This window comes from Mauremys mutica, unplaced genomic scaffold, assembly GCF_020497125.1.
Source record: "Mauremys mutica isolate MM-2020 ecotype Southern unplaced genomic scaffold, ASM2049712v1 Super-Scaffold_100376, whole genome shotgun sequence".
NCBI lineage: Eukaryota > Metazoa > Chordata > Testudines > Geoemydidae > Mauremys > Mauremys mutica.
In genome coordinates, this window is record NW_025423325.1 from 16,438 (window position 1) to 43,304 (window position 26,867).

Here is a 26,867-nt window from a genome sequence, read left to right on the forward strand (position 1 = left end):
TACCCCGGCTTCTCCAGCAGGCTCTCTATTTGCATAGATAACAGGGAAATCCCTGATGAGCCCCCAGCTGTGACAGAGAGGGGTGTTGCACCCCCACATCTTCTACAAACACAGACCACGTTGAGACTTTCTTGCTTGTAAACACCAACGTGAAGTCTATTTAATCCCCCTACCAATACATAGCACCTTTATCTTGTATCTCAACTTTCTAAACTCTTCTCCAAAATGGGGGGAAGGTGTTTCCACTCAGAGAGCTCACTTTGTCAGGCTCTCCCAGCTTTTTGTCTTTCTGTTTCTCTTTGGGTGACCAGACAGCAAGTGTGAAAAATCAGGACAGGGGGTGGGTGGTAATAGGCACCTGTATAAGAAAAAGCCCCAAATATCGGGATATCTGGTCACCCAAGTTTCTTTCTCTGTCTGTTCCCCTCAAAGGGCTCCTGCCCATGTCCTTTTATACAGTTTCCCTGTTAATGGAATGATTGGTTCCATGACTCACTAGCCCCAATCTGACCTCGTAATCAGCTACACCTCTGTCCAATTAGGCTTTCTGTAAGGAACTGAATTAGTACTAATAGTGACCAGAGTGCTGACTCAAGTGCATACCCTCAGCACTCTGTCACATCATATCTGGAGATACAACCCCAAAATATCCACTAGTGATCACCACATTCTATGCCCCCCAGTTTTTGGGTCCTGATCGTGTATCTTTTTTATATCCTTGTACTCTGCTAGTATCCATACTCCTTGCAGAAAGTGAAAAATGACTGCAAAATTTTGTCCCTAGCAAAACTAGTTATATGAGATGTATGAGACAGAAACATACCTCCTGGCATCAAGTCCTTCCAGGGACACTGGTGTCCAGGATATTGCCAGTGGATGAACAGCAGACCTGACAAGTAACCTGGGCTTCCTGACTCTGTTCAGGCTGCACCTTCCTACTGATTGCTGCAGTTCTGTGCCTCTCTTTCCCCAGGTTTTCTGTCCAAGCGTTAGAATCTGTGCTTTCTAAAGCTGGGAATGAGAGACTGGTGAGAGTGCTCAGGACGCAGAAAACATGGATTCTGCTTGAAAACCCCCAGACTCACCATGAGGGAGTGTGTCTGCTGGTGAGGTAAGAGATCTAAGAGGCATGATTTTATCCTTGGGAATCAGTAGCAAATAGAGTGGCTGAGAGGGAACCTCCAGTTTATAGCTTTGTGGGGGGTGCCCTGGGTGGAAACACACAGCTCCCACCCATAGATATCAGAGCTGTCTGCTCAGAGCAGCTGAGTTTTTGAAGTGTGCAATCGACCCCATAAGTGGTTTTTTGCCTTCCAGTGGTCTGCTAAGATTTGGACTAATAACACTTGAGATCATCCAGAGCCTCCTCCCCTGGGTGAATTCCCCAATGGAAAACTTCCGAGTCACCGGCACAGCTTTCCTTGCCCAGGTAAGACACAGGGCTCCGAAGAGCAGTTTCACCATTAGACCATTGTCTGTTTGCCTTTCTTTTAAGGAGTTGTACAGTTCAGTTCATAGGAGTAACTGTCATTTTAGATAGTAGACTGGGTCCCCCTTTATATGGAAACCTGACAAGGAACTTCATTCTACCTTTCGGAGTCATTCTCTCGCTGATATTTGTATTGCTGTCATTGCCTATACTAGCTACACAACCACAGGCGCTGGCTGAGAGAGATACAGACAGAGTTTGAAGTACTGGACCTCTTCTGCCAAGTCCCAGTGCTGATACTAACCAACAGCTCCTGGTTTTGGTTTCACTCAGCAGATCTTCGGAATGAACCTAGTGTCCTAATACTATAAAACAAGCAACATACAAATACATTCACATCTGTCTTAGGTTCTCATGACGATTGTATCTGAGTACCTCAAAACTCTGTAATGTATGTATGTATCCCCACAATACTCCTGGGAGGTAGGGAAGCACTATTATTCCTATTTTACAGGCAGGGAGCTGATGCACAGAAGGGCTAAGTGATTTGCCAAGGTCACCCAGGAAGTCTTTGAGGGAGCAGGAATTTGAACCTGGGTCTCCTAAGTCCTAGACAAGTGTGTTAACTGCTGGACCATCCTCCCTTTCTACAGCCCTCCTCTAACATCTGCATCATATTTCCACTTATGCTAAGTAACTATCTTAGGGGCTCATCTGGTTCTAAGGAAAACAATCGATCTGTGCCTGGGATGGGCTGTTCCTGGGCTTTGAGGCTCCTTACAAGAGGCCCCATGGTCCTACTGCACCCTGCCCCAGGAAAAGAGCCACAAATCTGGGTCTGTCTAGAGAGGCCTCATGAGAGCAGCCAATCGGAGCCCATCAGGCTCAGCTAAAAGGAGCTGCAGGGCCTTAGCAGGTCAGTTCCTGCCAGGAACTGGAGGGGCAAGAAACGATGCTGCTCTCTGGCCACAGAAATTCCAGGGATTGCCAGAGTTTGATTCTGGCAGCATTTGCTTAAGTTGGGTTTGCAGGAAGAGAGTCCTTAAGAACTTGAACCTTGAGGTGAGGGTGAAGCTAAAAGTGGCTGGTAGGAAAAAGCAACAATGAACTGAAATCAAGCGGTGCCTAACTACTGTTTACAGGGTCCATGGTTTGGAACTCAGAGTTATGGGCAGGCCCTGGTTCCCCTACCACTTACAGTGGCATAAGCCCCAGGAAGGGGACAATGCTTACGGAGAGCTTGAACAAAGAGCAGAATTTCAAGGACCCAGAGTTGGGGCTGGAGACCCTAGTGAGGGCAATGGGACTGTTCTTGACTAGCCCAGAAGGGGTTCATTTGGACTTTGGGACTTAGCCAGAGGCCTGAGCCACAGAAGACTCACTGAGGTCAGCTGGCAGGGTGCACCAGGGGTGAGAAAAGGACTGTGGTACCAGACCTGGCCACTAAGGGGCTCTCAAGAGGTGAGTGGATCCCTATTATAGTGCCCAAAAGGAAAGCTGCATGTTTTTAAGACATTTCTCATTTGTGTGGAATGATAAAGTTAGTGTGTTATGTGCCACGTATCAGAGGGGTAGCCATATTAGTCTGTATCCACAAGACTGTGGCTATAGGAGGACTCCTTGTTGTTTTTAGTGTATTCTATGCCGGCTCAAATTCTATTCCCAATCTTAAGGATCATATTGGTGCTAATGGACATGTTGATTTTATTTCAGCTAATGACTGATCCCATGCTCAGGGAGAAGAAGTTGCTTAAGAGTGTCTTGCGCATCTTGGAAGAAAGGTCACAGGATAGGAACAGCATTGTCCGTCAGATGGCTGTAAGAGGCCTGGGAAATATAGTCAATGGGGCGCCTGTGAAGGTATGAGAGAATACTGAATAGGATGCAACATAAGTAGAGAATCCAAGGGAAATAATTGCTCAGAGTTTACAGAGGCTGCACACAATGCACTAGGCCAAATTCTGCTCTCTCCCATACCCTAGTCACCTTTTTGCAGTCAATACAGAGCAAGCTGGATCCTTTGGTAAACTGGGCATAAGCAAACAATGTGCACTTTGATGTAACCATATGTAAATGTATACATCTAGGAACAAAAAATGCAGGCCATACTTACAGGACGGGAGACTCTATCCCAGGGAACAATGATGCTGAGAAAAAACTTGAGCCATGGCAGATAATCAGTTGAACATAAGCTCCCAATGCGAAGTTGTGGCCAAAAGGATTGAAATGATCCTTGGAGGCATAAATAGAGGAATCTTGAAGAAGAGTAAAGAAGTTATTTTCCCTCTGAATATGGCACTCATGTGAGTGCTGCTGGAATGCTGTGTCCAGATCAGATGTCCACAATTCAAGAAGGATGCTGATAAATTAGAGGGGATTCAGAGAAGAGTCACAAGAACTATCAAAGGATTGGAAAATATACCTTTAGTGATAGACTCAAGGAGCTCAATCTATTTAGCTTTACAAAGAGAAGGTTAAGGAGTGACTTGAGGACAGTCTATAACTACTCACATGGGGAACAAATTTTGATAATGGGTTCTTCACATTAGCAAACAATGGTATAACAAGATTCAATGGAGAAAAAGGAAGCTAGATTAATTCAGACTGGTAATAAGGCGTACATTTTTAATAGTAATTTTAATTAATCATTGGAACAATTTACCAAAAGTTGTTGTGGTGGATTTTCGGTCACTAGCAATTTTAAAATCAAGATTGGATGTTTTTCTAAAAGATGTACTCTAGTTCAGAGACTATTTCGGAGAAGTTCTATGTTATGCAGGAGGTCAGACCGGATAATCACAATGAACCCTTTTGGCCTTGGAATCTAAGTAACTAGAAATCTAATAATAGGATTATGCACGTGTATTATGTTACCGAGTTTGGCTCATTGTAGCTAGCACCTGGTCTGAAATATAGCTATAGATCTCAGGAGGGAGAGAGGGTTGATGAAATTCCCACAGCTTCATAACTGCTAAAGAAAAGTTCTTAGAAGTGTGATCAGTGATAAGTTTTCTTTAATGTCGTATGTTTGTACAGGTGAAAAAATACAAGAAGTTTCTTCTGGACATACTGATCGGGGCCTTACATGACGTTTTCAGTTCTGAAGTGATTGGTGAGAGCATGAAAGCACTGGCCAAAGTCCTGAAGGAGCTGAAAGAGAAGGACATTGGTTCTTCCTTCAAAAACCTCACCGAACAGATCCGGGCCTACTTTGACGATGTATGTGAACAGAACTCTCCAACCCCAGTTCAACCGATCTTGATTAGACTCGATTTACGATGTGTGATGTGGACTCCCTGGGCATTGCTCATGTCAGAGTGCAGAGATTTTAGGCCCCAGGGAAGGGAGGTGTTTTATGGAGGAGGAGAACATTAGGAGGATGGGGATGACATCCCTGCTCCCACAGTCTCACCCTTCTGTTCTTGATTGCCACTGAGAACCTCAAAGAAAGTCTGAATACTAGATTAGGTAGCTAGATAACCATGAAAAGGGGGTTACAGAGTGCAATAGAAAGTGTTGGGCCTGCTCTATACCGTTTTTATGTGAGAGGGTTGGAATGATAATTCTGTTTTGCAGAGAATTTTTGAGATTTCAAATTTTGGTTTTGTTCCTATTTGTGGGAACCCCTCCCCCAAACTTCAGAACTCCTTGTGAAACAGAATTACTATTCTCAACCTAGCTCTGTTGGAAGCCTTGGCCCGGGGCAGTCTGCTCTCAGACTATCCTGGTGCTGGGAACCCAGGAAACTCTGGGAGCTAGAGGTGCCAGGGAGTTGCAAATTTGAGAGCTAGGACCCCCAGGGTCATAGAATTGGAAGGGACCTCAGGAGGTCATCTAGTCCAACCCTCTGCTCAAAGCAGGACCAATCCTCAGCTTTTTATCCCAGTTCCCAAAATGGCCCCCCAGGGACTGAACTCACAACCCTGGGTTTAGCAGGCCAATGCTCAAACCACTGAGCTATCCTTCCCCCCAAAGCTGGGAGCCTGGAAGCCTATGATCCCAGTCAGCCTGCTAGATTGGCTGCCAAGGAGCTGGATGGGTGTACTGGCAAGACACCAGGCAGGTTTCTAAGGACCCTGCCTGGCTTCTGGAGGAATTTCATCAAAATTGAACTGTCTCTAAAATATTTTCATGAATCAGAAAATTCGAATAAAAAATTGGTTAATTAAAGTTTATCTGACTAGCTGTAGTTGCAATCACTCTACTTTAGCGTAGAAGAGACGGCTGTGTGAGGTGCGTGATGGGATTGTCCCTTACTTACCAAGTTGTGGGGCTTTCTTGGCTGTAGGAGAATGATGGTCTTCGCTCAGTGGCCTTTGTCCTATTTGGCATCCTGGCTCAGTTGACAAAGAAAAAATGGAAGGCCTATTTCGCTGAGCAGGTTCGAAAGAGCTGGGTCATACTTCTGCTGCACCTGCAAGACCCAAGCCCCGAGGTTTCAATGGTAAGACCAACAGTGACTTATTTACTAAGCCAAAGGAATCTTCCTCCCAGTGCCAGGGGAGCACTGCTATTCCTGCTTGTTGTGGAGGCCCAAATTCTCCCCTCAGTTCATTGCCCTCCTGCTGAGTCACTTCCAGCCAGGTTGGTCCATGGCTGCCTCACCAGAATCCAGGATAGGTCATGGGTCTGACCCCTACAGGTCTCTGTTCCTGTCTGACTCTTCACCCCAGGCCCCTGCCTCCCCAGAACAGAGGAGAGACCACAGCTGTGCCTGGTGAAGCAGCTTTCATCGGTATATCTGTTCCCAAAAGACATTGATGCTACCTCCAGGTTTCAGTGGAAGCTCTCCCCTCTATTAGTCATTCCTGCATGTTTCTGCCAGTCACATCCAGATGAATCCTTTTTTGTCCTGGAATAGATGAGCAGTCACGCAGATGAGTTCCCTTTGACTGAACATAGCACTCGGTAGGGAACAAGTCAATGGTGTGACGCTCTTTTTCAGGAATGCAGAGCTACATTTCACCTCTGTTTCCCGTTTTTGGGACTGAAGAGACTCCAACATGCGATCAATAAGCACCTTGGTGGCAGAGCCGAGCTGAAGCCTGAAGAGCTCCAGGTGGACATTTGCAGACACCTTGTGAGTGAGCTGTTGAACTGTAGGAGATTATTGACTGGAGGGTGATGGGAAATGTAAATCTGCCCCAGATTCCCATTTTTTCCACTTCTACCCAGCCACCTGTTCTTGCTCTTATTTACCTGTGGTTCATAAAAGCATGTGCTGGCAGTCAAAGGGCACTTCTAGCCAGAGAGAGCTCATGTGTCCCTGATTTCCTCTAGGCCAAAGAAAATGCAGAACTGCTGAAGAACTTGTATAGCACAACCATCGCGTCCTTCAGTAGCAGCTGGGAAGGGATCCGGGCAGGTGCCGCCAACTTAGCTGGTGAGAGATGATGCCCAGTGTCCCTTTTGATATTCCCATTGAGGGAGACAGAAAAAATCCCACTGTGCAGCACTGAGCTGCCATTAATCTCTCTGTGCCTCAGCTTCCCACCCATAGATGGAGATGTTAATGTCCCTACCTCTCCAGGATGGTGGTCGGAGGAATTCATTAGTTGCTATAAAGTGCTTCGGGATTGTTGCAGGGGAAGCACGGTGCAGTCATTTCGTAGTAGTGCCTGGGACACTGTCACGTAGGGCATGGTTACACTTTGAGCTGGGGGTATAATTCCCATCTTGATGAGACACACCCGCACTAGCCCTTTGTGCTAAAAATAGAGAGTAGCTGCGGCGGCAGGAGCAGCAGGAGGTTTAACCACCCCAAGTATGATCCCATCCAAACCCCAAAGTCTATTCTCACAGTGGCTGCTCCTCCCACGGCTTGTGCTGCCTTAGCTACATTCTAATGCTAGCGCTGTCAGAGCTAGTGTGGGCCCGTCCCATTGAACTGGGTGTGATACCCCTAGCTCAAAGTGCAGACCTACCCAGTGCTGTTCAGTGCTCCTCACTGCGACTTCATCACTGGGGGCAAGCAGCCCACCTCCCCATAGCGCCTGCTGTTTCACCTTCCTGGCCACAGCACCTTGTCAAGGAAGCATTAGGTTCCTCCTGTTTGGCCCTGTGGCCTCTTCTCCCTAGCACACCCATGTGAGACAGGCAGGCATTGGGGCTCACCTATCAGTCACCTTGTGAGATCCCTGCTTAGAACTCGCTTATTCCTGGCCCCAGTCCTTTGCTCAGACCACTAGACCAAACACTATCTTAGTATGTCTCCAATAACTGACTGCAGTGGCAAGAGGAGCACAGACTGTTTCATCAAGCAAATGGGTTTTATGTAAACATTCTTTTTAAAAAATGTCTCTCTCATTCTCTTCAGTGTGGACTCTAAACTGCTCTAGCATCCTCTTGCCCACAGCTCACCCTTAGGCCCACAGTAGGAGACCCCAAAGACCTGTCTAGGGGCTGCTAATATCACTTTGCACTCAACAAGGGAAGGTTTTATTGTTGTTGTTGTTATTTATTTGACATTGTGTATTTAGGCATCATCCTGGAACACACAGACACTCAGCGTATGAAATGGCTGGACCTGGAACATCTGCTGATGTGTAAGTGATAAATACAGCTGAAGTCCTGCTCATTAATGAGTTATAAAGGAATTTAGCTGACAAGCAGCAGTAACCGATACCACTGGTGCAAAGTGCATCAGCCACACATCAAAGGACAAATTCACTCTTGCCCAGTAGAAAGTCAGCCTTAATTTCCCCTGAAGGAGGAAGCTGCAGAAGGTGTGATATGAGTCAGTGCATCTCCTGGTTGTCCTGGCAATGCCCCCTTCCCAGCCAGTGCTCTCCACACTTTGGGCTTTATTGGCTTTCTGTGGACTCCCCAAGTGAGAAGTAGCCACTTTCTGCTACCCCAAATTTCCCACCAGCAATTTTGCTTCCAGTAGGTGCCCTGTATCATGCGCAAACCAGCTTGGACCTGGCCTGTGTTAAATTCCACGTTGAGTTGAGCTCAGGCAGTGGCTCCTGAATAGAGCTGGAAAATAACTGAAAAGTGGAAGCTATTGAAACAATGGACTTCCTTCCATTTGCAGCGGAGTGGATGACTTTCTGGTAGAGTCAGGGTCTCCCCACAGTTGGGAGCATGGAAGGGACCCAATGAGGGACCCTAAAGCTTTGTTTGTATTGGAGAGCTGCTGTCGTGTGGTATTCAGAAGTAATAAGTCTCCAGCTATTTCAGGCACAGGTGACTATATGAAAAGTGAGGCCTATTCATCTCTCATGTATTTTCCACCCCAATAGAAGGACTGAGCCCAGTTTCACATTTTTCCATGTGATCATTCTGCTCAGGTACTTCAAGGTTCTGTGATCACGCTTAGCTGTGATTTGACAGTCTGTTCACTAACGTGATGTCCTCTGTAATTTCAGCTCTCCGGGTCCTAGAGAAAGACCCAAGTCCCACTGTCCAGCTGGTGGCAACTGAGCTCATAAGTGACATCTGTCCTGGCCGAGCGCTTGGCGAATGAAGCAGAACGGAGACAAACAGAACAAGGCGCTCCAGTGGTATAAGGGCCCTACCATCAATCAAATGTTAATCCCACCCCTTGACCCCGGCAGCAAGATGTGTCATGTGACCCCTCTAAGAACTCCTCCCACTGCCATCTACCGATCAGGGTGGGTTTCGCCCCAATAGGAATGCCCCGAGGGAAGACTTGACCAATCAAGGGGAGTTCCGGGGCAGGTGACCTGTCCTTTGTGTGACCCCTCTAAGAACTCCTCCCACTGCCATCTACCGATCAGGGTGGGTTTCAGCCACTGGGGATCACTCCAAGAGGAGATTTGACCAACTGGGGGGAATTCTGGGGTGGGGTGACCCATCCGGAAGTGCTTCATGTGACCCTTCTAGGAACTCCTCTCACCACCCTTTACCAGTTGCGATGGGTTTCAGCTGCAGAGGACTGCCCCAAGAGGAGAGTTGACCAAAACAAGGTAGGTTCTCGGAAGGGGTGAACCTCCCAGAAGAGGGTTGTGTGACCCCTCTAAGAACTCCTTCCAATGCCCTCTGCCAATCAGAGTGCAGCACATCACCTCATAAGTCCCAGCGCTGGGCAGAGGAGGCCATCTCTTACCAAGAAGACGTGTTTTATGAATTGTGGAAAGGCTGAGAGGAGACATGGACTCCTTTACCACTCCCCTGAGAACTTCAGACTTTGTTTTAGCCCCGAGGACCTTTGGGCTTGTATGGATAAAGCGCTATAGCAGTTACAGTTCCGAGGAGGGCCCTTTGACTCGACCATTGATAGATACCTCAGGACCCGACCCCGAACCCTCATGAAGAACCCCGATGAGTGTGATGACCCCCCCCCAAAGTGGGAAGATGATCATGGCTTGGGGGAGTCACTGGTGGACAAGGTGAACGGGAAAGACGTTGCTCAGGTAAATGAATGATTAAGAAGCGATGGTCGATCATGGGGGTATAATGGGGTTAGGAATCAACTTGGCATTGCATAAATCTAAGAACAAGCAGAGGGTTGCTTACACTGTTTTTTGTCTGAAAATCTCTCAACAGCTCGACGATGCCTTTCAAGAGGCCTTTGAGAACTTACACATCGGTAGCCCTGTTGTGCATCAGCTGTTTTTGCTCCTGTCTGAGATGCGGATCTCAAGAGGAAAATCCGGAAAAGGACAAAATAGAAGAATGAACCAGCTCAGAGTCTTTCGTTGTAGGGGTCATGGCGTCCATTTTTACAGGTGGCTGTCAAAGGTTGTGTTAAACCAGGCAATTAATTAAACTTATTTAAATGTGTCCCTATGACTGTATCCCCTCCATACTTGTGTTAGTAAAAGACGGTACCTGTGGGGTTGTTTTGGTGAGAGTGTGGGAAGCTAGATATGCAGACTCAAGGACGGGCTAGTTCTCATCTGCTAGCAGGCAGTAAACAGGATAATAAATTAGAAGGTTGCATAGAATGGCAATTATCCAATGAAGTTACAGCTGTGCTTGTGTGTACCTTATTAACCAATTAGCAATTGCTTGATTGCCTGGCCTTAATTGTATATAAGAGCATGCTGGAGAGAAATAAATGACTCTGCTATCAATCATATTGACTGCTGAGCTCTGTCCATGTCCGCCTGCGATGCAACAAATGGTGACCCCGACGTGATTCGTATCGAATGAAAGTGTCGGTGGCCTGACCCAGGCGGAGAAGCCCTGAGCTCAGAGGCGAGCGTCCGAAAAGAGAGGCGCACCTGAGCTCAGAGGTGAGCGGCTAACCCCGACGTGACTCGTATCGAGTGATGATAGTGTCGGGAGCCGGAGCCCAGAGGCGAACGGCCAGGAGCCTGAGCCCAGAGGCGGGGAGTGCTTATCCGACGTGATAGTGTCGGGAGCCTGAGCCCAGAGGCGAACGGCCAGGAGCCTGAGCCCAGAGGCGGGCGGCTGGGAGCCGCGGCGGGGAGTGCTTGAGAAGCCCCCGGACTCCGACGTGATTCGAATCGAATGATGATAGTGTCGGAAGCCTGAGCCCAGAGGCGAACGGCCAGGAGCCTGAGCCCAGAGGCGAGCGGAGGAGCTGCGGCGGGGAGTGCTGGAGAAGCCCCCGGGCGTCCGAAAAGAGAGGCGCACCTGAGCCCTGAGGAGAGCGGCTATAAGCCGCGGAGGAGAGGGGCGGCTATAAGTCGCGGAGGAAAGCGGCGGCTATAAGCCGCGGCGGAGAAGGGCAGAGCAGCTAATATGAGTACCGCTGTATCAGCTGAAGAAAAGATAACACAGAAGCTTTATTTGCACATTATGAACCGACAGGGGGAAAAGATTTCCCCTGCTGCACTGATTCACTTATTAAGAAGAGAGGGGGAGTTGGGGAGGCTCCTCCTGACCGGCCTTCGGGCACAGGACGAGGAGGTGCTCCGCTGGAAGCGAGCCCAGGACGGGAAGACGTTGGAGTGCACGGCGCAGGCAGAGGCTCGTGCCGTGGCCCCGGAGGTCGTTTGGACCTATAAGCAAGTAAGTTGTTTTGGCAGAAGCCCGGAGAAGGCGTCCTACGCTGGCTGGTCTGAGCCTGGGACAGTGCCGGGAAAACCGTTATGCTTTTCCGGTATGAGCAGCAACAGCTGGGTGTTCTGACACAGGATTTACAGATTAAAAGAAGCCTAGCAGGGAAGGAGAGAGAACAAAATGATTTAACCGAAGAAAAGCTCATTCTTTCCTCGCCCCAGTCAAGGACACATATTGCTAACAGCTAAGACTTGGCGAACAGCCCAGACTAAAGAGAGCTTGACTGGGCCCAAAAAAGCTAATGAGAGCTGCAAAATCCTGCCAGGCACTAACGGAATGCGTTAGCTGTCTCCTTTCACAGGTATGGAAGAGCTGCCCAAAGATCCTAGCAGCCCTGCCAATTTTGCAACCAGGAGACTGACTGCCTGGACCTATGATTTTATTGCAAAAGACCCCTTCACATCAGGAGAATTTTTCTACTGATGACTGGCCTAATTATTTTTTAGTTTTATTGTGCTTTTAAATAGCAGGAAAAAAGGACAAGGTAACGTGCTGGTTAACCTCTCCCTTGTCCGCTGCAGCCCCCATTGTGTTATTGGATTGTTTTTTGTTGTTTTTTTTTTTTTGAAAGAAGCAAAATTACTACAGGATGATGTCCTGGTAAATTTCCCCCGTAGAAGCTGAACCACGACGGTGGTGGAAAAGAAGAAAAAACACTCACGTTGTTGACATTGCCAAAGTCCAGAAATTCCTGACTAAAAAGACATTGAGAACTGACCCTGGTGAAGAAACGAAGAATTGTACACTGGCAGGAAGAAATTTGGGACTCCTGCTAAGAAATGTGATATTAATTGGATTTTGAGATTTATTTTACAGGCTGCGCCCTGTGTTTTGGATAAATATTTTAGCATGTATTGCCCCCCCCCCCAATTGGATTGTAAATGATATTACCCCCCCCATTACTAATCCCAGTTTTCTAGAGCCTAATTGTTTTTTGTTTTTAGAGTTTGAGAAAACTCAGCCAAAAGGCTTGTTGAGTATTTTCAAAGGGGGGAGTTGTAGGTTATTAGATATAAATTTAGGTAATTTGGAAGTATGGTTTTGGGTTGTTAGCCTTATTAGATTTTTGTATGTTTTGTCTTATGTGTAGTTGTAGGATTGTTTGATATTAGATGTAGCCTATATTAAAATAGATAGGTTGTAAGCAGATGCTGTATGCTTGAGAATGTAGCCCCCACGGTGGGAAAGTACAGATAATTGTTCTCAGAAAATACCAGAAGGGTAGGGGCTAGTTAAGAAGTACACCCTTCTAGCTAAATTGATAGTGGGATAAGTTAGTGTCCATGAAAGGAACGGTTTAGCAAGAGGAAAAAAGGATCGGGCCCAGGCAGGCAGGCAATAGACAGAGAACTTGGAAAGGAAAAAAGGATCGGGCCCAGGCGGCAGGCAAGAGACAAAGAATTTAGAAAACTGGTTGGAAACTTTTGAGGGTGTAGGGGACAGAACAGGTAATTAAGCACAAGCTTAGGAATTTCAAATATTCAGGGGGATACTTGGAATGGTGATTTAAGTTGAGAAAGGTTGTTGTTGGAGTACAAGCGAGTAATTTAGGGCAGAGTAAAAGTTAATTTTGTGGTTGCTAAAGGGAATAATAGCTGAATTTGTTAAAATGCTAAGAGAAAAGTTTTTGGTGTTTTGAAATGTTTGTAAATAATTTAGGCAAGGGAATTAGTTTGCAATTGTTTGGCCATAAATAATTTTGTTGCATTAGCTGAAGAATGTATATAGTGCTATGTAATTGAGATTGTATTAGGTTTTATGGGCATATAAGTGGTGATGGTTTTTTTTTTTAGTGTTTAAAAGCAGAAGTTAATAGTAAGAAATCTTAAGCTGTGAATAGCTTTGAATTTAGAAGTAAGCCAGGATGCAATTGTATTACTGTAAATGATTTAATTGATGAAGTGATTTTCCTGTTTTGCCTGAAATTAATAAGGGTATTTGTGTATTTTAAGTAATGATTGATTGCCCAGTAGGGGTATATTTGTTTTTGTTTTTTAGATATTTAAGAGAATTGATGTTAGCTGTATAGTATTTAATGTACCATGCATTTATTATGGAGTTTAAATTTATGTTTTATGTTTGTTTGTGGTGTGTGTTTTCTGGCCAGAATTGTTGTGGTGTTGTTAATATGTTTATGTGGTTTATGTTGTGTTTTTTCTGCTAGGACCCCCCCCCTCAGTGTCAGTTTGATCACCTGACACATGAGGGATGGATTGGTAATAGAAATTTGTCACAGGTTGGTGTACACTAGAGAAGGGGGGAACCCTGCAGAATTTACATTATTTTTTGTTGTTGTTGTATTTTGATGTTTTATGTTTTGTTTTGTTTGATGTTGTTGGTGTTATATGTTAAGAATTGCATGATTAAAGGTGAGCCCTAATAGATTAAGGAAATACTATTTGGTTTGGGTGCACTATTTAGCTTTGGCTCTGTTTTGTTTAACCGGTTACTGTTGTTTTTTCTGCTCCGTTCATTTGGGCGTTAGGTGTGTGGGCGGAACTGGATTTCTCGTTCGTAATTCCTCAGGATGGAAGCCATGTGTGCGATGAAGCTCTGAGGTTGTTTTGGGATTCTTCAGTCCCGCCCCCTGTAACGGATAATGTAATGGAAGTAGGAAAAATCTGGCTTAGCCTGTAATTTTCTTTGCTCTCTGTGTAATTTTTTGTTCTGTTTAAGCGCAAGCAGACAAATGGGAATGCTGGTGCTTGTATTGCTAGATTAGCTCAAGGTTATGCTGCTGTTGTTGTACCGGAGCGCTTGAGAAAGCGAGGGGAGGAATGTAGGAGGCTAGGGAACCACGGAAGATTCTGTTACGGTTTAGTTAGGCAGCTGGTGTTTAGATTTGCTTTTAGTTTTGCTGTGTAATAGATTGTAGTAATGTGATGCTATGAGCTGGGAATGTTTTGCTGTGCCTTCCTTTTTTATTATGAGAAAAGGGGGGAGGTGTGGGGTTGTTTTGGTGAGAGTCTGGGAAGCTAGATATGCAGACTCAAGGACGGGCTAGTTCTCATCTGCTAGCAGGCAGTAAACAGGATAATAAATTAGAAGGTTGCATAGAATGGCAATTATCCAATGAAGTTACAGCTGTGCTTGTGTGTACCTTATTAACCAATTAGCAATTGCTTGATTGCCTGGCCTTAATTGTATATAAGAGCATGCTGGAGAGAAATAAATGACTCTGCTATCAATCATATTGACTGCTGAGCTCTGTCCATGTCCGCCTGCGATGCAACAGGTACCAGGAACAGTCCTGTCTCCACAGACAGCTCTGTTAATGAAAATAGATTACATCCCCAGGGATGCTGGGAGCTTTGGTGGGGGAATCCTCTTTTTGAGTGGCCAAAAAGCACAGTAAAACTTTTTAAATAGAAGACAGGTAACAGCTTAGCTTTCAGATCAGATGCTTACACTTTACACAAACTGGCTCAAATACATTTTAAAAGAAACAAGACCATTGTTTCAGATGTGGACGCGCAATGGCAGGCAGATCTGGTAGATGTGCACCGGTTCTCCAAACACAACAGAGGCTTTAAGACGTATTATCTGACTTTATAAAGAGTGACAACCGGAGCTTTCACAGAACTATACGTACCAGTCCTGCTGATGTTAATCCTTCACATTCTCTGAAGATATGGAAAACAGTTTATAGAGATGGTTTTAAAATAAAACCAGTTGTTGCCCCTTTTAGAAAAGGCGACCACGTGAGACTATCTAAAGTCAAAGGAGCCCTTGAAAAAGGTTATGAACAGACGTTTACTGATGAGCTATTTATAGTGGATGAAGCCTTAACCAGGAGCCAGAGACCTGTATACTGATTAAAAGATTACGAGGGTGAGACAGTTACTGGATCTTTTTGCCCTGAAGAATTACAAAAAGTAAACCCCAAACAAGACAGGATTTACAGGATTGAAAAAGTTCTAGCGGATAAAGGAAAAGGGAGAAGAAAGCAGCTACTGGTGAAATGGTTTGAGGAGGCGATAAGTTTAACAGCTGGGTGGAAGCTTCTCAACTCTGTGACATTTAGACGTGAACAAAAACAAACAAACAAAAAGATTCCTCCTGCAAAGACAGAGAGAGAGAAAAATGAGCGACAGCGGGTTCTACATTACGTTGCCCCAGCAATGCCAGCTCTGCAGTTTTTCCTCAGAACACCAGCTTGAACTTTACAATATGGCTAATTAAGCCCTGGGATCTCCGGAGAGCCTGGGAGGTGGGTTAGTGGAAATACAATACCCGCACAGCCGGAACACTATCAACGAAGACACCCTTTTGAAATCACCTTTGCAGGTGTGGCATGGAGTTTATCCTACAACGAGGTTATTACTCGTCCATACCTGAATTATTGGATCATATGAACAGTACTGTGGTTCGTCATCCCACACCGCCTGAGGTGGTCATGAACTACGACCCTGGGGGTAGAAAAGTTAGTCTTAAATCTGCCAATTTTACTTGTATGTTTTCTATCAGCGGGGAGCTAGCTAACATTCTAGGTTTGGGCCCGAAGCACAGAGTCCAAAAATTCCCCTTCTCAGCAGACATCACACGGCTTTTAATTTCTTGCGTCTGTTCACAGATATTGTAGAACGTGAGTTTGTGGGGGACTTTTCTGTTCCCCTGTTACATTGTCTCTCTGTCCGAGGAAGGAACAACGAGTTTGTCACCATCACCTACGATAAACCTCATTACGTTCCTGTCAGAAAACACCACATCGATACCATTACCTCCCTACTACTTAACACAGTAAGTGGTGATTTTAGCTTGTAGTAGGGGAGCCTCAGTGCCCCACTGGCTGAGGGCTTGAGCCAGTTTTGCATTGTGTGATTGGAATGGAGTTCCTAGCAACTGAACGCAGCTCTTGTTGCTGCCAACTCTGATGGGCAGAATGGTTACACTATAAACACATTTTTAGGATTTTTCTCCTCCCACAACATACATTTCAGCTTTTTGCTGTAAATGGGTCTTTTTTTACACAAAACCACAAAAGTTAGATTCTCACAAACCATTTTTTTTTATTTAAAAGACATACAGCTCCTTGAAAACAAACCAAGAGGCTCCATTAAAACTTTTAGCTCACTTAAGGGCCAGAGACCTTCTAACAGAAATGCAGATAGTCACAAAGCCCTTTTCAATAGATGTTTTTTAAATTTACATATTTAAATTGACAAATTTACATATAAAGTTGAAGTCCAAATCACACAGTCATGGTGCCGTTGGGCTGGGGCATCTATGACATAGCCCTCATAATCTTCAAAAAGCTTTTCCCTAAGATAGTTATTAAGAACAGCATAAATAGCAATGCATACAATAGTCCACATAAATTTTTACACTCACAATGTGGCACTGGCTCAGCGAGTTCCATGCCAAACCTTCTCTTAAACTCCTTATAACCTTCATCCTCGAAGTCCTCTTCAACAATTTTTAGCGGCGTTCAGCAAAAACAAGGCGGGCCCGGTTCATCTTTGCTGCTTGATGCAACGTTGTCCAGGGCCTCCGGGTCCTCTAGAAAGGCATCATCGAGCTGTCTCAGACAAGAAACAAGTGTAAGTTCTCACTGCTTGTTTTTTACATTTACACAACCCCAGGTTCCTAACCTCATTACACCTCATCATCAACTGTCGCTTCTTAATCATTCATTTACCTGAGCGATGTCTTTTCCATTCAGCTTGTCCGCCGGTAACTCCCCCAAGCAATGATCGCCTTCCTCCTCCAGGGTGGTGGACAACGAGAGGCCACCATGCTCATTGGTGTTTCTTCTTCGAGTGATTGCTCCTATGCATTCCATGTAGGTGTGCGTGCTGCGTGTGCACGGCTCTTCGGAACATTTTTACCCTAGCAACTCCGGTGGGCCGGCTGGCGCCCCCTGGAGTGGCGCCGCTATGGCGCCGGTTATATACCCCAGCCGGCCCGTCCGCTCCTCAGTTCCTTCTTCCCGCCCGTGACGGCAGTTGGAACAGTGGAGTGCTCTCTCACCTCCACAGCCCTAGCGTTTCTCCGTATCTTTAGTGTTTATAGTTGCTTAACTTAGTTTAGTAGTTGAATAAGTTAGTTGTTATAGTTGTATATAGTTGTTATAGTATAGTATTAGTAGGGAATTAGAGGGGTTAGCCCCTCTTCTTCCACAACCGGTGCGGGCTCATGCCCAAGGCACCGGGCTTTAAGCCCTGTGCGGCTTGCCAACGGCACATGCCCATCGGCGACCTGCACGACTCCTGCCTGCGCTGCCTTGGGGAATCGCACAGGACAGATAAGTGCCCGATTTGCACGGCATTCAAGCCGCGCACGAGAAAGGAGCGAGACTCTCGACTTAAACAGCTCCTTACGGAGGCGGCTCTGCAGCCCCCCGCTCCGTCCCCGGCGCCGCCGAAACCGTCCTCGGCGCACAGCGCACCAGCGGCACCGAGCCGTCCTGGTACCAACGCTCCTAAAGAGACGCAGACGGCACTGAAGTCCCGGCACCGTTCCCTCTCCCCCCAGAGGAAGCAGAAGACGGCGCACCCGGCTCCTAAGCCCTCAGCTTCGGGACAGCTGACCCAGCCACCACTGGAACCTCCGGCACCGGCTGTGGTAGTGCACAAGCCGTGCACGGTTCCGTTGACTCCGGCACCGCAAGAGCCGTCGAGTCCGGTACCTCCCTGCTCCCCGGTGCCGACCGCGGTAGAGCTGCATCTCCTGTCCACGCCTGAGACATTCGTGACGGCGAGAGAGCTTATCCAGCTCGCAGAGGCCCCGAGCCTCCGGCCCCCGGCACCGCCGGTGCGGGCTGTTCAATCGCGGGGCAAGCCTGCAATGATGCGGCCCCCGACCCCCAACAGACGGGATGGACGACGCTCCAAGCCTCGGACCCGGTCCCGATCCAGGCAACGGTCACTGTCTCGTCGGTCCCCATCACAGCACCGATCCCCATCTCGGTACCGATCCCCATCTCGGCACCGATCCCCATCTTGGCACCGGTCGCAGTCCCGGTACCGCTCAGTCTCGCAGTACCAGTCGCGCTCCCGGCACCACTCACGGTCCCGATCACCGGACCGACGGTACCGTCGCAGATCCGGCTCACGGCACCGATCTCGATGTCGTGACTCCCGAAGCCGCTCTCGTCACCGACGATCGAGATCGCGCTCCGGCTCCCGGTACCGAAGTGGTCGACGGTCCAGATCTCCATCCTGGCACCGTGACGGCCGCACCGCTCCTCGGCACCGTCCGGGGACAAGTTGCCTCCTTCCACGGCGCACTCCATCAGCGCCTCTGCCCCCCCGTGGCCTTTGCGTCAGCTATCGGTCACCTCCCAGGCGGGCAGCGAGATAGATGTCTGGGCGGCCACCCAAAGCCAAGACCTTGGACATCAGCAGTGGGGTTTTTGGGTCCCCTGGGCTTGCCATGAATCCCAAGGGCTTCCCTTTCCCCAGCGCCCAGTGGGTGCTGAACGTAGGGTACCAGAGGCCACGGTGAGCATGCCTCCCCCAACACCACCGGGGGAGACCCTACCGTTGTCAGACCCCGCAGGGCTTCCGTCAACCTCCCAAGCCCCGGAGCAGCCTCCGGCAGAGGTGGTGGTACAGACTCTGTCTTCATCTTCCTCTCCGGATGAGGCGGTGGCGGGTGCTGCTACGGCGGACCCTCCCCCGATCGACCTGCGGGCCCACCAAGACCTTCTCCGCAGGGTGGCGAAAGCCATTGACCTCCCGGTGGCAGAGGTCCCGGAAGATGAAGATCCCGTGACCAACGTCATCGGCGCGGAGGCCCCGATGCGGGTGGCCCTCCCGTTTATCAAAACGATTCAGAAAAATGCCACGACCATCTGGCAGTCGCCGGCGTCCGTCCCACCTACTGCAAGGAGCGTTGAACGTAAATACTCGGTCCCCCCCACGGGATACGAGTATTTGTACACGCACCCCGCTCCGGACTCACTAGTCGTCCAGTCTGTCAACGACCGTGAGAGGCACGGACAGCCAGCCCCAGCGCCCAAGTCGAAGGACGCCAGGCGCATGGACTTGTTGGGCCGCAAGGTGTATTCGGCGGGGGGTCTCCAGCTCCGCATTGCAAACCAGCTGGCCCTCCTAGCTCGGTACGCCTTTGACATTTTCGTGTCCCTCGCGAAGTACTCAGAGCTGATCCCGGCGGCTTCCCGCCAAGAATTTTCGGCTCTGGTCGAGGAGGGCAGGAAAGCCTCCCGCTCTTCCATCCAGGCTGCTCTGGATTCGGCGGACTCAGGGGCCAGAACTTTGGCCTCTGGAGTAACTATGCGGCGCATCTCCTGGCTGCAGTCCTCCATCTTGCTGCCCGAAGTGCAGTATACCCTACAAGACCTGCCCTTTGAGACTCACGGCCTGTTTTCAGAGAAAACGGACTCGAGAATACAGACCCTGAAGGACGGTCGTGTAGCTATCCGCACTCTGGGTATGCACACACCAGCTACCCAAAGGTGCTCCTTCCGCCAGCAGCAGTCCTTCCGGCCTTTTACCCAGGCCAGGTCAAGGCCCTACAATAGTCGGCGCAACAGCCTCAACCGCCGTAGACCTTCGGGCAGCAGGCGCAACCAGGCCCAGGCGTCGTCCAAGGCCCCGCAAGGGCCCAAGCAGCAATTTTGATGGGACGCCCGAGGACGGCCCACCAGCCTCTTTTCAGGATCCAACCCCTTTGTTTTGCAACCGCCTTTCCCGCTTCCTCCCGGCGTGGTCCCAAATAACATCGGACAGCTGGGTACTCCATACTATCCAGTTTGGTTACCGCCTTCAGTTTATTTCGCCCCCTCCTTCCCACCCATCTTCCCCGTCCCTCTTCAGGGACCCCTCTCACAAGCAATACCTCTTGCAAGAGGTCGAGACGCTGTTGAGGATGGGTGCCATAGAGGAGGTGCCGCACGACAGGCGGGGCAGGGGATTCTATTCCCGTTATTTCCTCATCCCCAAGGCGAAGGGAGGCCTCAGACCCATACTGGACCTCCGGGAGCTCAACAAGTACATGGTAAAGCTCAAATTTCGCATGGTAACCTTGGGGACCATCATTCCTTCCCTGGATCCGGGAGACTGGTTTGCCGCCCTCGACATGAAGGACGCGTACTTCCACATCGCGATCTACCCTCCTCATCGGCGCTATTTACGTTTCATGGTCAACAGTGCACACTACCAGTTTGCGGTGTTACCCTTCGGCTTATCCACCGCGCCGAGGGTATTCACCAAGTGCATGGCGGTAGTGGCTGCAGACCTCCGCCGTCGTCGAGTTCACGTCTACCCCTACCTCGACGACTGGCTGGTTCGCGGGCCATCCCAACAATTGGTAACAGACCAAATTGCCGAGATACTCTCCTTGTTTCGGGCGCTGGGCCTTCTCGTCAATGCCGAGAAGTCCTCACTGACTCCATCGCAGAGAGTGGAATTTATTGGAGCGGTCCTCGACTCCACGGTGGCAAGGGCCTGCCTCCCTCGTGCTCGACACCAAACGATGGTCTCCATCATCTGAGACCTGCATGTCTTTCCCACTACGACGGTTCGGTCCTGCCTATGCCTCCTGGGTCACATGGCATCATGCACGTTTGTCACTGCCTACGCGAGACTGCGTCTTCGTCCATTCCAGTTCTGGCTGGCGTCGGTGTACCGCCCACACCGCGACTCCATAGACACGGTAGTCACGGTCACGAAGCCCACCCTCGCTTCGCTCGCCTGGTGGCTGGACCCAGAGGTGGTGTGTGCAGGAGTCCCGTTCCGCCCTCCTCGTCCATCCGTGACTCTGACAACGGATGCCTCGGCACTGGGATGGGGGGCCCACCTGGGCGACCTTCACACACAGGGCCTCTGGTCGCCCCAGGAGCTCTCCCTCCACATCAACGTCAGGGAGCTGCGTGCAATTCGCTTAGCGTGTCACGCCTTCCACGCCTGTCTGCAAGGCCAATGCGTAGCGGTGCTCACGGACAACATGACGGCGATGTTTTATGTGAACAAGCAGGGCGGAGCCCGCTCCTCCCCGCTCTGCAAGGAAGCGATGCTCCTGTGGGACTTCTGCGTGACCCACTCAATTCACCTGGAAGCGTCCTTTCTTCCGGGAGTGCAGAACACGCTGGCCGACCATCTCAGCAGGTCGTTCCTCTCCCACGAGTGGTCCCTCCGTCCGGATGTCGTACACACAATCTTCCGGAGGTGGGGGTTTCCCCGGATAGACCTATTCGCCTCCAAGGAGAACAGGAAGTGCCACCTGTTTTGCTCGTACCAGGGTCGCTCGCCAGGCTCCCTGTCGGACGCCTTCCTTTACTCCTGGACGGATCACCTCCTCTACGCCTTCCCTCCGTTCCCGCTCGTGCACCGAGTGCTACTGAAGCTTCGGAGGGACAGATCCCACGTCATACTCGTAGCTCCGGCCTGGCCGAGACAGCATTGGTACACCCTGCTGCTCGAGCTCTCCGTTCGGGATCCCATCCCCCTTCCGTTATGGCTGGACCTCATCACTCAGGACTTCGGCAGACTCCGCCATCCGAACCTTCAGTCCCTCCATCTTACAGCTTGGTACCTGCGTGGTTGACCCACGCAGAGAGGGACTGTTCGGCGGCAGTACAGCAAGTCCTGCTAGAGAGCAGGAAGCCTTCCACTCGCTCCACCTACCTGGCGAAATGGAAGCGGTTCGCGCTCTGGTGTGATCAACGAGGGCTCAATCCATTCGTAGTCCCTGTCCCTACCATCCTGGACTACCTCTGGTACCTTAAGCAGCAAGGTCTTGCGGTCTCCTCCTTGAGGGTACACCTGGCAGCAGTGTCCGCCTTTCGTCCTTCTCTGGGAGGTCGGTCCATCTTCTCCAACCAGATGGTTTCCCACTTCCTTAAAGGCCTGGACCGGTTGGACCCGCCGGTGCGGCGTCCTGCCCCGACCTGGGATTTGAACCTCGTGCTGGCCAAGCTTATGGGACCGCCCTTCGAGCCTCTAGCCACGTGTTCTCTGCTCTACCTCTCCTGGAAGACAGCCTTCCTCGTCGCAATTACATCTGCAAGACGAGTCTCCGAGCTCCGTGCTCTAACGGTTGGTCCACCATACACCGTCTTCCACGGAGACAAGGTGCAGCTTCGACCACACCCGGCCTTCCTCCCTAAGGTGGTGTCGGCGTTCCACCTCAACCAGGAGATCTTCCTCCCGGTCTTCTTCCCGAAGCCGCACGCCTCCCTGCGGGAGCAACAGCTTCACACCCTGGACGTCCGCAGGGCCCTTGCCTTTTACATCGAGCGGACGAAGCCCTTCCGGCATTCGACCCAGCTGTTTATAGCAGTTGCCGACCGCATGAGAGGCAAGCCGGTCTCTTCGCAGCAGATTTCCTCCTGGGTTACGGCATGCATTCGGACATGCTACAAGCTTGCTCGCGTGCCACCATGCCGCCTCACTGCTCACTCGACGAGAGCGCACGCCTCGTCGGCCGCCTTCCTGGCCCATGTCCCCATCCAGGACATCTGTCGAGCGGCTACCTGGTCCTCTGTCCACACCTTCGCCTCCCACTACGCGTTGGTGCAGCAATCAAGAGACGACGCAGCCTTCGGCTCCGCAGTATTACACTCTGCCACGTCTCACTCTGACCCCACCGCCTAGGTAAGGCTTGGGAATCACCTACATGGAATGCATAGGAGCAATCACTCGAAGAAGAAAAGACGGTTACTCACCGTAGTAACTGGTGTTCTTCGAGATGTGTTGCTCCTATCCATTCCAGACCCGCCCTCCTTCCCCACTGTCGGAGTAGCCGGCAAGAAGGAACTGAGGAGCGGACGGGCCGGCTGGGGTATATAACCGGCGCCATAGCGGTGCCACTCCAGGGGGCGCCAGCCGGCCCGCCGGAGTTGCTAGGGTAAAAATGTTCCGAAGAGCCGTGCACGCGCGGCGCGCACACCTACATGGAATGGATAGGAGCAACACATCTCGAAGAACACCAGTTACTACAGTGAGTAACCGTCTTGTCTCATGAATGGTTGGGCTTTGGGTTCAGGTTCTGGCGTATCCATCAATGGCTGGGCCAAAGTTATCCCCTTGGCTGTTCCCTCATCCTCTTCGGAACTGTTGCTGCTGTAGCACTTTCTCCACACAAGTCCAAAGGTCCACGGGGCTAAAACAAAGTCTGAAGTTCTCAGGGGGGTGGTAAAGGAGTCCACGTTTCCTCTCAGCCTTTCCACAATTTCTGAAACATGTCGTCTTGGTAAGAGATCGCCTCCTCTGTCCAGCTCTGGGACTTGTGCGGTGATGGTGCGGCACTCTGATTGGCAGAGGGCATTGGGAGGAGTTCTTAGAGGGGTCACACAACCCTCTTCTGGGTGGTCACCCCATCCCAGAACCTGCCCTGTTTTGGTCAAATCTCCTTTCAGGGCAGTCCTCTGCAGCCGAAACCCATCGCGACTGGTAGAGGGTGGTGTGACGAGTTCCTAGAGGGGTCACACGAACCACTTCTGGATGGTCACCCAGCCCCAGAATTCCCCCCAATTGGTCTAATCTCCTCTCAGGGTGCTCTCTAGTGGCTGAAGCCCCTCCTGATTGGTAGAGGGCAGTGGGAGAAGTTCTTAGAGGGGTCACACAAACCCCGGAACTCCCCCTGGTTGGTTAAATCTTCTCTCGGGGCGTTCCTATCGGGGCAAAATCTATCCTGATTGGTATAGTGGAAGGAGTTCTTAGAGGGGTCACATGACACACCTTGCTTCCGGTCATGTGTCCGCCTTGACGCCCAGAAGTAATGCCCCCATGCGGTGAGGCTTCTGATGACCAGTAGGCAGGGCTTATTGGGTCAAGAGGTGGGGTTAAGTTTTGATTGACAGTAGGGCCCTTATACTCCTCGCTCCCGCTACCCAAAATTGGAAGAAGACAGAGACAACTATAATCCTGGGCAGTATTCGCCGTTGTCCTACTGCTCAGATGCTGTAAGTGAGAGAAGGATCAGGCCCTGTAAAGTAGCCTGGGCTGATTTTTATTACTCAAAGCGTTTTTATTACACATCAGGACATCTAGTCATTCTGATGGACATGCAGCCTCTGGACAAGCTCATTGATAAGCATGTACATTATACTGCTTGCTCAGGGGTCATTACTATAGTAACAGCCAAGTACTGGCCCAGATCCTCAAATACACCTGAGCTCTAGACTCTGGGCTGTTCTAAATTACGCTGTCATGTAACAGCCATTGCTGCACTGGAGATAGCTGTAGACAACGCACACTGTGTGTGCCATCTTCTGTTCCCAGCTCACACCCCATATACTTGGGTAGGAAGCTAGGAGTTGGTGACATACAGCCAGCTACACTGGCTGTACACTCTCTATGCTGGTTCTCTGGGTTTTAGGGATTTGCACATGCTGGGGAATTCCTAGCTGCCTCTTAGGGCAGCTTTATGGCTACTTTGCCCTGCTCCACTGCAACATAGGGCAGCAAAAGGGTGACTTTACAACTAACCCCACCCCTATTGATGCACCTACCCGTGGGTGTTAGGAGTCTGAATTCAGGTATCTGGGTTTGGAAAACTCACTCACCTGGCATAACGTTGTCTAATGACAACCAAAGGCCAAATATGCCTTTAAACATCAGTCCCCTTGCTTTTCAAATATCTATTTGAAACACCACAAAGCTGATAGAGATTTAAGTGCCCTAATCAGCACCTCTGCAGGTGGCAATAATGGGTATTTAGGCATCTACCTGCAGATTTTAGTGCTTAACTTTAGCCACCCAAGGCCTTTGTATTTGTCTTGCCCAAGCCTATGAGTTGCTGAGTGTTCTCAAACTCCCACTGATGTTATTGAGAGATAAGGATGCTCTGCCCTTCAGAGAAGGCGCTCAGCAGATATAACTCATCCTCCAAAGTTAGCTACTATGATCCTTCACCTCATATCAAAAGGTCACTGAATGGTCAGGTTTCTAGTCTCCATCACCACCTCATTCTCCAGTTTACTGTCCCCTTGGGTGCAGGGCTTGCGAGGATTCACCAGGCAGCAGTTAGCAGAGGAGGGCGAAAGGCAGAGGGAGTCTGGGATGTTATTGCTTATAGTTCTCAATGGGGAGACAAGGTTCCTGTAACAGTTGAATATTGGAAGGAAACTAATAGAGACCACGTTGAATTGACACATTCCACTAATTCAAAAGCGACTCTATTAAGTAATATGGGTTCCCCTAATCTTGTAGTGTTTCCTGTTTTGGTGATTGTTTTCTAGACCGTATCCAGCAGCTTATTCCCAGTCCATGTTCTCCTATTGTTATTCCCTAGTAATCTCCACTCTGTTTATGTGTATTACGGGGCACTGGACAAATACTGATGACTCTTCACATTTCTTTTTCAGGTGCTGGCTATGTATCTCACAAACAAGATCATATGTAAATAACCCAGCTCCAGATTTTGTATATACTGTGTACATATTTCTTACTAAACTGTTTGAAGTATCTGTTTCAATTGCTCAGAGGCCTGATTTCATCTTTCAGAGAATTGGGGTTTCCTCAATGTCCTCTGTAACCATGATGTGGGGGCTTCCTCCCTTGCCCTTTCTCCGTGGAGCTGGACGAAGACCTCAGCTCAGCGCCTCTCTAGGGTCTCTAACCACTCTTCCGCAGTCCCCACAAAGCTAGATCTACTCCCTGTAGTTAGTGGCCTGGGGTCTGGTTCTTAATCATATTCTCATCTTTGTGTTGCTGATGAATTCTGGGTTGTAAGTGGGATGGACTGTGTTCTGGCGAGTTATCCTCCCTCCTGTCTAGCCTATTTGTGGGTCAGAAGGCTATCTGTGAACAGCGTCTGTTTACTTACAGCCTTAGGCTCGGTGCCTGTAATGGTGTGTGAGGGAAGGCATCTCTGCTTTTCTAAGCCAAGTCCCTGTTTGTGAACTGCAAGACTTTAGCCGAGAGGAACCATTGGATTCCCTAGCTTCCCCCACTGCACTACAAGGGAACTACTGTCATTGGGTATCTCTGACAGGGTATGTCCTGCTGCGCTCACTGGTCTTGTGATGTCTCCATATCGGGACCAGCTCATTTTGTTAATAATTCACATTGGACTAGAGCTGGGTGAAGGCTGATGGGGCAGTTCACGGAGGGGCTCACCAGTTAAACTCCACAGTTCAGAGAATCCTAGAAATGTAGGGCTGGGAGGGTCCTAGAAATATCATCCCATCCAGCACTATACTTAGACCGTCCCTGACAGCTCTTTGTCCAATGGGTTCTTAAAAACCTCCAGTAATGAGATTCCACAACCTCCCTTTGAAGCCTATTCCAGAACTTAACTATCTTTATAGTGAGAAAGTTTTTCCTAATATCTAACCTAAGTCTCCCTTGCTGCAGACTAAGCTGATTCCTACTTCTCCTACGTCCAGTGCACATGGAGAACAGTTGAGCGGGGTCCTCTTTATAACAGTCCTTAACATATTTGAACATGGTTTGAACATATTTGAGGGTTGGCTAAGATAAAGAGGCCCCTGGAGGAGAGAGAGGTTACAGGGGTATGTGTGCAGCTTTCTTGG

At 49.4% G+C, this 26,867-nt stretch overlaps 1 protein-coding gene across 5 annotated transcripts in view; it reads left to right on the forward strand.

Annotated features, from left to right (window-relative positions):
• The window catches only part of LOC123361131 (maestro heat-like repeat-containing protein family member 2B), a 40,551-nt gene extending 14,744 nt beyond the window's left edge, over positions 1–25,807 (forward strand). Inside the window, exons 9-19 of one of the 5 annotated variants that reach the window (XR_006576114.1) lie at positions 974–1,111; positions 1,318–1,429; positions 3,143–3,289; positions 4,466–4,648; positions 5,718–5,873; positions 6,375–6,509; positions 6,710–6,812; positions 7,909–7,974; positions 8,800–8,934; positions 9,278–9,807; positions 9,941–10,419. Coding sequence is in view for 1 of the 5 variants with exons in the window: in XM_045001315.1 (XP_044857250.1) it covers positions 974–1,111; positions 1,318–1,429; positions 3,143–3,289; positions 4,466–4,648; positions 5,718–5,873; positions 6,375–6,509; positions 6,710–6,812; positions 7,909–7,974; positions 8,800–8,897 (1,138 nt within the window). In the remaining 4 variants the exon portion in view is untranslated. Of the gene's footprint in view, positions 1–973; positions 1,112–1,317; positions 1,430–3,142; positions 3,290–4,465; positions 4,649–5,717; positions 5,874–6,374; positions 6,510–6,709; positions 6,813–7,908; positions 7,975–8,799; positions 9,808–9,940; positions 10,420–25,697 lie in introns of those variants that run through there. The other 4 variants (XR_006576112.1, XR_006576113.1, XM_045001315.1 and 1 more) reach the window with 4 other exon arrangements.
• The last annotated feature ends 1,060 nt before the right edge of the window (positions 25,808–26,867 follow it).